We start from the raw sequence: 11423 nt of genomic DNA on the forward strand, positions 1-11423 counted from the left end.
GTAAATGTGTTTAGCGATGTGAGTTGCCGACGGCATGTTTATGATCGGGAATAAAATAAGAGACATCGGTAAAAGAAGGCTTTCGGTGAAAATATTCTGGAGAAAATAGAAACGAGTAAGTATTTATATTTTTTTTATTTGATTTTTCACGACTTGTGAGAAAAAAATACGAGAAAGCTGAAAAAGAAAATTATTAGAAATTTTGACATAAAATCCCTATATTTCCTAAGGTAAGTGTTTATTTTTTATTTATTTTAATTTTAAAAAAAATAGTTTTCAACAAGAAAGTATCTCTTTTTTGATATATTTTGTGGTCCTGAAAAGGACCGATTGTTTTGTTGTAAAAAATATTTCTCCAAATTGCGTCAAGAATTTGTTTAACCGCCGAAACCGTACAAGGTACGGCCTTGTCTCTTCAAAGCATATACGACATCCATAGCGGTGACGGTTTTACGCTTAGCATGTTCGGTGTAGGTGACAGCATCACGAATAACGTTTTCCAAAAACACCTTCAGAACACCACGAGTTTCTTCGTAAATCAGGCCAGAGATACGTTTTACACCGCCACGACGAGCCAAACGTCTAATAGCTGGCTTGGTAATACCTTGGATGTTATCACGGAGCACTTTCCTGTGACGTTTAGCGCCACCTTTTCCCAAGCCTTTACCACCTTTACCACGACCAGTCATTTTTTCACTTTAGTTTATTTCACTTATCACTTCACGAACAGTTTGAGCACTAATGTTTTCATTTTTTTTTTTTTTCATTTTTAGCCTATGGCCATTTTATTAATTCAAGTCTTAATACTAACATAGGTTAAATGGCTTAAACCTAACTATACTATAAATAAACATGCATTTGTACAACGCCTACTTTACGTTAACAAAAAGTGTCACAACAAGTTTGTGATCACAACAAGCTACATTATGCCTTATGGCTACAACTTAAATTATGCCCCGAAAAATGTTTTTTTCGGGCGATTCCGCTCGTATTTATACAAAATTTGAGGCTCTCTCCAACTATTGAACACACAAGTAAAGTATGTACAGTTATATGTGTGTGTGTACATTTGCCGTTAGTATTGTATGTTCTCTTTTGTGTGTGCGTGTACATTTGGTATACGGATAGGTAAGAATTCACTAACATATCAACCCCGAAAGTTGATGCTAACAGCACAATTTTCTATAAATACTCGTTTTCGTGGCGATGGCAACGTTATTACAGTGTTAACCGTGTTTGTGTGCAGTTCGTGAAATAACATCTCTTCGGCAGTGTTAATTCGTGTATATTGGTGGTTAATCATAGTGGTGTTCATTGTGGTTTTGGTGGTTGGTCGTAGTGGCGTTTGCTGTGCTGTGGTGGTGGATTGCAGTGGCTGTTACTGTGCTGTGGTGGTGGTTTCATAAGGCAAAATTTGGTTTGGGTCTCTCAAAAAGTTGAGAAGCCCATAGAAGGCAGCAAAATTGGAATTTTGCTGATTATAAGGCACAAACACTAGAGAACGAGCAGTGGTGGTTGGTGAAGACCAAAAATCAACAGTGCTGGCGGGAAACCCCAAAACCGTCAGCACCCCAAAGTCGACGGCGAATATTTTCAACGCCGTCAAAAGTGAAAGAGGCGCGATTTTTGCCATAGATAAAATGGCAGAAAAGCAGGCGGTTATGCCGGTAAAAGTCAACCCTACCGGCATAAAAATTGAAGCAGAGGGTATATTTGTCAAGCCAAAAATGGCAAATATACCCAAAAAAATGGATGGTTGCGCATCTGATGGTGCAACGAGCGACGGGGGCCAATCTATTAGCTCCGATGTGGTTAGGCAGCCACGTAAAAAACGCTGCCATTGCAACGTAGGCAATTCTGCCTACGATAACGTGAAGCTGGAAGCTACAATACGCCAGCTTGAAGCCCGAATTGCTCACTTAGAGCAAGAAAGGAGCCGTATGGCAGCAGAGCTGGCTGCTGCCAACCAAGCGCTAGCCAAATGCGCTAAGATTGGCCCCTCCAGCAAGGAGACCGTAGTGGCTACCGAGGCAGCCGTAGACCTCGGTATGGCGGATGATGAAATGGAGGTCGTTCCGTCAGAGACTGAAAAGAAGAAGACCTCCAAAGGTGCTGTCCCCAAAGTACGGTACGTACTGAAGGAAGTCACGGAGAAGGTTCAACCACCCAAAACTACCCCCTTGGTGGTTGATAACAAGACTGCTGCTGCTGTTGCTGTTCCCGCTGCTGTTCCTGCTGCTGCTGATCCCGCAACAAAGAAGAAGTCTGCTGCTCCCGGCCCTATGAAGCAGACACCTGAGAAGGCAAATGCTGGCAAAAACATGCCAGCTTTTAAGATTTTCGGAGCTGGAGTATCTGAGGTGGCAGGCGTCCTGAGACAACATCTGCGTTCAGGTGAGTTCTCCATAACCTTAGTCCGTCCGTCCGTTTTGGCGCTGAAGGTCAAAGGCCTCAACGCATTTAATTTTGTCAAGCAAATCTTGACAGAGCGTGGGTATAAATTTTATACCCACACCCCCAAGGAGTTACGTCCTCATATGCTTGTCATAGAGGGCTTAACTAAGGAATATTCGCCTGAGGCGGTAAGTGAGTTCCTCACTACCAAATCAGGCCTAAATGTTGAAATTGTTGGTTTGACCAACATTTCCTACCGCTTGTGGCTTTTGCGTGTAAGCAAAAGTTCGGACATTTTGGGGTTGTATAACCTCAAAATGATATTTGACTGCAATGTCAAGATCCGTAAGGATAAAGGTAGTGGCATGCAGCAATGCTACAATTGCCAAGGTCACGATCATATCGCGACCAATTGTACGATGCCAAAGCGCTGTAACAAGTGCAATGGAGAACATGGTCCTAAAGAGTGTCCTGTCCCTCCCAAGGGACAAGACACTCTTATCGAATACACTGACCCAAGTACCGGGGAGGTAGTGAAAAAAGTGGCACAGCCCTGCTACTGTGTCAACTGCGGAAAATACGGACATCCTGCTTCGGCTAAGGATTGTCCCTTCCGTCTGGCAATCTTAGCCCGCAAGGCTAAAGCCAAGGCCGACATCCAGGCCAAAAATGAGGCACGTTCTTTACGAATTGCTGCCATTGGCTCCACCATGACATATGCTGGTGTCGCAGGTGGCCGTGCAAAATCGGCCCCTCAACAAGCCCCAGCTAGTAACGGTCCACGTTCTAGCAATCGACCTCCCCAAAAAGAGGTAATTTCACAATCTGAGAACATTGTCCAGTTCTTTGGAACTGACTTTTCTCAAAAATGCGAGAAGGCTAGGACATTTGGTCCTATCTTCCAAAAAATTATGGCTTCATCAGGTATTGACGCAGCTATGTCTGCCTGGTTGCTATGCATTGCTGGAAATGTCCAGTTTTAAAGTAGTTTTTGTTAATGTGAACTCTTTGATTTCATTATCAAAGAGACACTATTTGAAGTTGTTAGTTGAGGAGAGGAGGCCGGATGTACTCCTTTTGGCTGAGCATAAGCTCAACCCTTCTCATAATTTTTGTTTAGATGGATATAGGGTTTTTCTCCAACATCGTGAGGGGGCGCAACGCGGGGATGGTACCGCGGTTGCTATTCGAGATGGTATTCGCTGTGATCGAATACCACTCTCAACCGGACATATAGAATCCTGTGCGGTGAGGGTATGGAAGGACGATGGCTCCACTGTAGCTTTTGTCTCAATGTACCTCGCACCCAATGTGACACTACGATCCGAAGACATTTTGCAGGTTTTTGACCTATATAACTTTGGGGAAGTTTTGATCGGAACCGACCTAAACGCGAAGCACACTTCGTGGGGAGGTAATGTGAGAAACTGTAGTGGACTAGCTTTAGACAGACTTTTACAGGACTGTCTAGACTTTGACGTAATAAGGTCGGATATTCCGACTAGGGAGAATGCGACATCTGCCTCATATCTAGATTTATTTCTGCGTACACCAGGACTCCCTCTGGTTGGCGGCGGAAATATTTCTATGGCATTTGATTTTGAATCGGATCACAGGGCGATTCAAATTCAATTAAATTTGGGGGGTTTGGCGAGACATGAAGGACAGAAATTTCTGAACTTCAATCGCATGAATGTAGGACGATTTAGGCGTCAGCTTAGATTAGGGCTAGATGAGTGCACGCTACCATCTAACAGAAATGCTTCAATAGATGAGGTAGATAGGTGTGTGGAAAATCTAGGTGAGATTTTCCGCAATGCTATAGAGACCTCTGTACCTAAACAGAGAGTCAGGCCTAAAACTCTTGGAGATCTTCCTCCGAGAATTTTGGGCTTTATACGTGAGCGTCGCAGGCTATGCCGCACTCTCCGTAGATCTGGTGATCCAGATAGATTTCCTGCTCTTAGAGCCGATATCAGAAATCTGGATCGCATAATTGAGGACTCTGTTCGAATTTTCGAACAAGATAGACTCAAAGATTATTTAGGGAGAATAAGAGTTGATGGGAAAACTTTTGACAAAGTCAAAAGGGCAGCAGGACTGGATACTAGAGAACCTGTAAGTCAGTTAGTGGACAATACAGGTCGACTTATTACGGACGACGGTGAAAAGGCAGAAGCCTTGGCAGACCATGTGCAGGGTGTTTCGCCGGCCATGGGAGGACCGAGTGCTAATTTCTCAGGAGGACCAGTTAATCGGTTTCCTGGGGAACATGATGCCCTCCGTAGCTCAGTTAATCGAGCTACCGAGGGGATCAGCGATCGGTCCCCCATGGTAAATTTCGGCGATACATTTACTGCAGATGGGGCTATTGTTGAAAACGCCACTCGTTGGAACGAGGGTGGTTTTCTTCGCGCCGGTTGTGTGGGTAGGGCAATTGCCCGTAGGCCAGCACGTAAATCCTGCGGTTTGGACAGAATACCCGATACCGCCTTAAAAAGGCGGGAGAGGTTATTTTCACGTTCCTGGCAGTGTTATTTAATCACTGTCTGAACCTGGGCTATTTTCCCAGGGCATGGAAAGAGGCTATGTTGGTTCCCATATTTAAGAGGGGTTCACCTCTGGGACAATGTAGCAGCTATAGGCCGATATCACTTTTATCGGCCTTCGGTAAACTCTTCGAGTCTTTCATTTTGGAAAGATTAAATAAACTCGTAGAGGATAAAAGGGTGTTGAAGGACAATCAGTTCGGGTTTAGGGCAGGCCTATCCACTGTCCATGCCCTAACTGCTCTCTCATCCTATGTGGTTTCAGGTCTCAACAATAGGGATGGCACTATTGCAGTTGGACTTGATTTTTCTAAAGCCTTTGATACCGTATGGCATCAAGGTTTATTGTTTAAAATGCAACGGTTTGGATTTGATCACCAAACTGTTAGGTTAGTAGGAAGTTTCCTGTCTGATAGGTATTTCAGAGTTAGGGTAGGTGAACGACTATCTAGTCGCAGACCTGTACTGACTGGCGTGCCCCAGGGCTCCCTCCTAGGGCCGATGTTGTTTAACATCTATGTCAGTGACATGCCTACACCTCCACGTGGAGGGTTAGCATTATCATACGCCGATGATGTGCTTGTGGCGTATACGGCCCCATTACTTCGTACAGCGGAAGCACGTCTGAACATTTATCTTGAGGTCTTATATAGGTTCTTTACCATATGGGGCCTCAAGCTAAATGGGGACAAATGTTCGGCAATTGTATTTACCGGGAATACTCGATATGTTCGTCCAAATTTCACAAGGTACCATCCGGTCGTGAAAGTTGGACCTCATATTGTGGAAATAAAGGACAGGATAAAATATCTTGGGGTCATTTTTCAAAAGAATTTTGACTTCAAGGCACATTAGATTTTATCCTGGACAGAGCGAGAAAGGTCTTCTTCAGCTATCAAGGGCTGATGAAGATGCGGGATGGCTTAACTCCCGAAGTTAAGTTGCTGTTATATCGGCAAATAATGCGACCTATTGTTGCCTACGCTTTTCCGGTCTGGTTTGGCATCTCATCCAACCAGATGGAGAGGCTTAGGAGGTGGGAGCGTAGTGTCCTGACTTCATGTTTAGGCATGAGAGAACTAACATTTAGTCAGGATGGAACTGTCAGGAGGACCTCTAATAGGGCCATATATGACAGGGCAGGTGGGGAAAGAATTGACAGGGTCCTGGTCTCAGGAGCACTGGAATTCTTAGACAAGACGGACGGACTGAACAACAGTACTGTGGAGAACGCTCTGAGATGCACCCTGGACGCGGATGCACTGAGGACTGTAAGGTACCTGCCCCCGGGTGCCTTGAAAAGGATGAATGAGGAAGGGCTGTTGTACGTCGATGGTGAGCTTCGTTTCTACCATCGACGTTACAACACCCTTGATGTAGAAGATACTGTGTACAATAGTACACAGTAAATGTAAATATTGTATATATTGTAAATAGTAGTTTGTAGAAACTAGCTTTAAGTATTAGATTTAAGTTTTAGATTTACGTTTTAGTTTTAAATTTTAAAATTAGCTGATTTCGCCCGATTTTTAATTTTGGAATTTTTGGGGCATATATGTTTTTAAGTTTTTTCCTTTTTATTTAAAGTATATAGTTGCTAGATGCCAAGAGCATAGCGTATTTTTATGTAAATAGTAGTAGATAGCGAATAGCTATATATAGTTAAGTTTTTTAGCACAGTAAGCCATTCCTGTTAGTTCGTAGATTATCTACCAAATAAATATGGCCATAGGCAAAATTGAAAATTGAAATTTGTTTGTGTGCATATCTCTAGTGAAGTGAAAAAAATTCAAGTGAAAAATGGCTCGTACTAAGCAAACTGCCCGTAAATCGACCGGTGGAAAGGCTCCCCGTAAACAACTAGCTACCAAAGCTGCCCGTAAGAGTGCCCCAGCCACCGGCGGTGTTAAGAAGCCTCATCGTTTCCGTCCTGGTACAGTTGCTTTGCGTGAAATCCGTCGTTACCAGAAGAGTACTGAATTGTTGATCCGCAAATTGCCCTTCCAACGTTTGGTTCGTGAAATCGCTCAAGATTTCAAAACTGACTTGCGTTTCCAGAGCTCTGCTGTTATGGCCTTGCAAGAAGCCAGTGAAGCCTACTTGGTTGGTCTTTTCGAAGATACTAACTTGTGCGCCATCCATGCTAAGCGTGTCACCATCATGCCTAAGGATATCCAATTGGCCAGACGTATTCGTGGAGAACGTGCTTAAATTCTTGACGTTTTAAAAGCAACAATTTTACAACAAACAATCGGTCCTTTTCAGGACCACAAATATTTTACAAAAAGAGATATTTTTACTCAATCTACAATTTTTAGTATTTTTTTGAAATAAATAAAAATAATTTAGGGCTATGATTATTTTTCAACAATTAACATTTTTTATAATAAAGATATATTTTTTGATGTTGTTTTTTTTTTTTTTTTCGTTGATGATTTTTCGACACTTTATTTTTTTATTTAATTTTTTTTATTTTATTTTGATCGAATATTTATTTTTTTAATTTTATTTGAATTTTTTGAATATCCATTTGATATTTTCCTTTAATTTGCAAAATTATTATCATTTTTGTACTCCCTCTTCGAAAAAAATGCTAGGACTCATAAAAACAACCACCACATACATTTGCTAACGGGATTTTTTTTGTCCATTTGTTTTTTTCCTTTTCCCGTTTAAACAAAAATTGCTCTCTTTATGATTTTTGGCGCGAAATTTGTCTATTTCTCTCATTTTATTCCCCTTCGATCATTTTTTCTGTTGTGGACTATTCAATTTAACGGGAAAAAAATTCTCTGCCTTTAATTTCTAAGAATTATTTCATGTGCATTTTAAAAATTTCCAGCTAAATGTGCCCCCCGTATTTAATTTTTTTCAGGAATGATGTATGAAATATGTTTTATTCCTTTCAGCAAACATTTTTAAATGTTTTAACGCATTTTAAGAGATTTGTATATGAATTTTCTCCGTATGGATTTACAAAATTAGTTTTGCCCGATGTATTTGAAGAAATTGGTAATAATTTATTATTTTCAAAAATTGAAGAAGAAAATAATTGATTTGTTGATAATTTTGATGTAAAATATAATTAAAAGTATTATAAAAAGGAATTCCAATAATATCTACCTTTGAAGTTGATCGAAAATCATTTTGTAAAACGCAATTAATTTCATGACATTTCCAAGTGTTCTAGGTGATATTTGCCTGTAAAGAGGAATTTCTTTTTGGGAATATTTTTTTTATAAATTAACAAAAATTGACAAAATAACGTAGAAAATGCTTCTAATACTATTTTTATAAATTATAGAACAATATGTTAAAATTTCAAAAAAATATTGCCAAAATGAAAATACATAACCGTTTGTCAGTGAATGCCTGTACATTGGTAGTATGAAGTATCTGGGGATTTGTAACTTTTCCCCGTAAATTATGACTTTTTGTGAATAATGTTATATTTTGATGTAAATATACAAATTCTGAAATGTTTTTTAAGAAATTTTTATAAACCTTATTAAGATTGAGCTTTCAAATTTATTTCAAGAAAAACTTTTCTTCATTGAAATTATGCCAACAAGAGGATTCTGCTGTCATAGACCACATAATAATTTCAATTTTTTCACATAGTAAAATATGAAATTTCATCGATATTTTTCTTTGATCCTAAAGTAAACATATCAGGCTACATTTTTCAAAAAGAATTTTCAATTAATTTTTCATAAAAATTTGATTTTTTTTAATTTTAGTTGGAAATTTGTGATTACATTTTTATAATCTGCCAAGTTAAACGTTTATAATTCACAAACGGCAAGTGATAATTACACCAAACTTTCTTTAAAACATAGCCTGAAATCTATACTTTAAAGGTATACTAAACATTTTAGTGAAATTATCAAGCTTCTTCAGGAAAATTAATTTCTCCGAAACACTTTTGTAAAAAATTAAACACGCTTCCACACAATCTTTCGAAAAATTTACAATTGACTACTATGCACATCTCATCTTTTCGATGTACCTACACTTTAGCTCGCCGCTAACAAAAATAATAGTACACATAAATTTGTGAGTGTATTTGTGTTAACAGTGAATATAAACCCAAACAGTGAATAACCATGTCTGACGCCGCCGTTGTTGAAGCCACCGCCTCCCAGTTGCCGCTGTTGAGGAAAAAGGCACAAAAAAGCCGCTGCCAAAGCAAAGAAGCCATCAGCTGCCCTACCCACCCTCCAACCAGCAAATGGTTGATGCCGCCATCAAGACCCTGAGGAACGTGGAGGTTCATCATTGCCCGCCATCAAGAAATACTTGGCCAGCACCTACAAAGTAGATGCCCAAAAATTGGCCCCTTCATCAAGAAGTACTTGAAAGGTGCCGTTGCCAGTGGAAAATTGATCCAAACTAAAGGTAAGGGTGCTTCTGTTCATTCAAATTGTCTGCTTCGGCCTCTAAGGAACCCAAAGCCAAGACTGCTGAAAAGAAGAAGAAGGCCCCAGCCGCTGGTGACAAAAAGAAGAAGGCTGCCCCTAAAAAGGCCGCTGGTGAGAAGAAGGCAGCTGCCAAAAAACCCTCTGCCGCCAAGAAGACCGCTGAAAAGAAGAAGGCCGACAAAACAAAGGCAAAGGCTGCCAAGAAACCGGTACAGTTAAAGCTAAACCAGCAAAGACCGCCGCCAAAGCATCTGCCACTAAACCAAAGGCACCCAAGGCAAAAACTGCAGTGCTAAGCCAAAAAGGCCGCAGCAGCAAAGAAGCCAGCTGCTAAGAAACCGCCGCCAAGAAGTAATTTTTCCCAGAAAGATTACTTTTCCACAATATTTTCGATATTCGAAAAATACTATCTACAGCCCTTTTCAGGGCTACAAATTAAATTAAAAAAGAGAAAAATATTTATTTCAACAGTTATCGTATATATTTGTTACCTAAAAAAAATTGTACACGTGTTGAAAAAATTACTTTCGCTAATTACTGTTCTTATTAGGTAATTTTATTGAACAATATAATCGTGGACGCCACTGGATTATTTTTAACCCAGGTCATAAAAGATAATAAAATATTTAAATTTTCCTAATACCCACAGGTCATAATTCTCGAAAATCCCCATAATTTGGTCAATTTTTATATTTCTACTTAATTTTGAAAATTTGCATTTTCATATTCTCTGTTAATTTCACGAATTTCATCCAAAAATGACATTTTGGCAAAATATTTACATTTTCCATCAATACATTTTTTCCTTTGAAAATTTCTGCCTCAGCCTTATATTTCGTGCTTTGCCGTTGTGCTGTAACAAAATGCTCACACATACATGATGCCCATTCGATGTTGATCAACGACGGCAAGGCAAATCACCACTAACACACGCACACATACACGACGACGATGGCTGTTATAGCATATCGCACAAGCATAAGCCAAAACATAGGCACATATGCGAGTTAGCTAAATGCATGGAAAATCATTGTATAGAGAAAAATATATTTCTATGGAATTTTATTCGTTTATTACTAAATAATGATAAATTGTAGTTTCAACAAATATGATCTCTTTTGAAATGTTTTTGTGGCCCTGAAAAGGGCCTTTTAGGTAGTATTTCGACGCATGAAAATGAAAAATATCAAGACATTTACTTGGAGTGGGTATTTAGTAACAGCCTTGGTACCTTCACTGACGGCGTGCTTAGCCAATTCACCGGGCAACAATAGACGGACGGCGGTCTGGATTTCCCGACTGGTGATGGTCGAGCGCTTGTTGTAGTGGGCCAACGAGAGGCTTCGGCGGCAATACGTTCGAAGATATCGTTGACGAAACTGTTCATGATGCTCATGGCCTTGGAGGAGATACCGGTGTCGGGATGGACTTGCTTCAAACACTTTGTAAATGTAGATAGCGTAACTCTCCTTACGCTTGGTACGTCTCTTCGACTTATCGCCCTTGGTAATGTTCTTTTGGGCTTTGCCGGCCTTCTTTGCTGCTTTACCACTGGTTTTAGGAGGCATTTTCACTTTATTTTTTTTGAATCACACAAACACTTTTAACACTGTTCACAAATGATAACCAAACGGCAGCTATACAGAATTTGTAGATTGTAGTCGACAAGAATTCAGGTAGTCACAGCTAGCAGGCACACACCAAGGCAAACCACCCCATTATTGAAGAAATGTGTGTGTGAGAAAAGTATAAATAGCACGTTACGGCCCGAAAATTTTTTATTCATTTGTGTTTTTCAGTGCTTAAGTGAAGTGTTTAAAACTAAACTAAAGTGAAAAATGTCTGGTCGTGGTAAAGGTGGCAAAGTTAAGGGAAAGGCAAAGTCCCGTTCCAATCGTGCTGGTCTTCAATTCCCCGTCGGTCGTATCCATCGTTGTTGCGCAAAGGCAACTATGCTGAGCGTGTTGGTGCCGGTGCTCCCGTCTATTTAGCCGCTGTCATGGAATATTGGCTGCTGAAGTCTTGGAATTGGCTGGCAATGCTGCCCGTGACAACAAGA

At 40.3% G+C, this 11423-nt stretch overlaps 3 protein-coding genes across 3 annotated transcripts; 1 reads left to right on the forward strand and 2 right to left on the reverse strand.

Annotated features, from left to right (window-relative positions):
* Window positions 1-306: 306 nt before the first annotated feature.
* LOC131806033 (histone H4) lies at window positions 307-761 on the reverse strand. The gene has a single exon (XM_059129906.1). It carries the CDS (start codon window positions 687-689, stop codon window positions 378-380), a length of 312 nt encoding a protein of 103 aa, XP_058985889.1. The 5' UTR covers window positions 690-761; the 3' UTR covers window positions 307-377.
* Window positions 762-9049: 8288 nt separating this feature from the next.
* Window positions 9050-9660, forward strand: LOC131806227 (histone H1-II-like). Its single transcript, XM_059130185.1, has 2 exons — window positions 9050-9109; window positions 9388-9660. Exons 1-2 carry the CDS (start codon window positions 9050-9052, stop codon window positions 9658-9660), a joined length of 333 nt encoding a protein of 110 aa, XP_058986168.1.
* An 855-nt stretch (window positions 9661-10515) lies between these two features.
* Window positions 10516-10932, reverse strand: LOC131806228 (histone H2B-like). Its single transcript, XM_059130186.1, has one exon. It carries the CDS (start codon window positions 10930-10932, stop codon window positions 10516-10518), a length of 417 nt encoding a protein of 138 aa, XP_058986169.1.
* Between the last annotated feature and the right edge of the window lie 491 nt (window positions 10933-11423).

This window comes from Musca domestica, unplaced genomic scaffold (genome assembly GCF_030504385.1).
Source record: "Musca domestica strain aabys unplaced genomic scaffold, Musca_domestica.polishedcontigs.V.1.1 7, whole genome shotgun sequence".
Lineage (NCBI taxonomy): Eukaryota > Metazoa > Arthropoda > Insecta > Diptera > Muscidae > Musca > Musca domestica.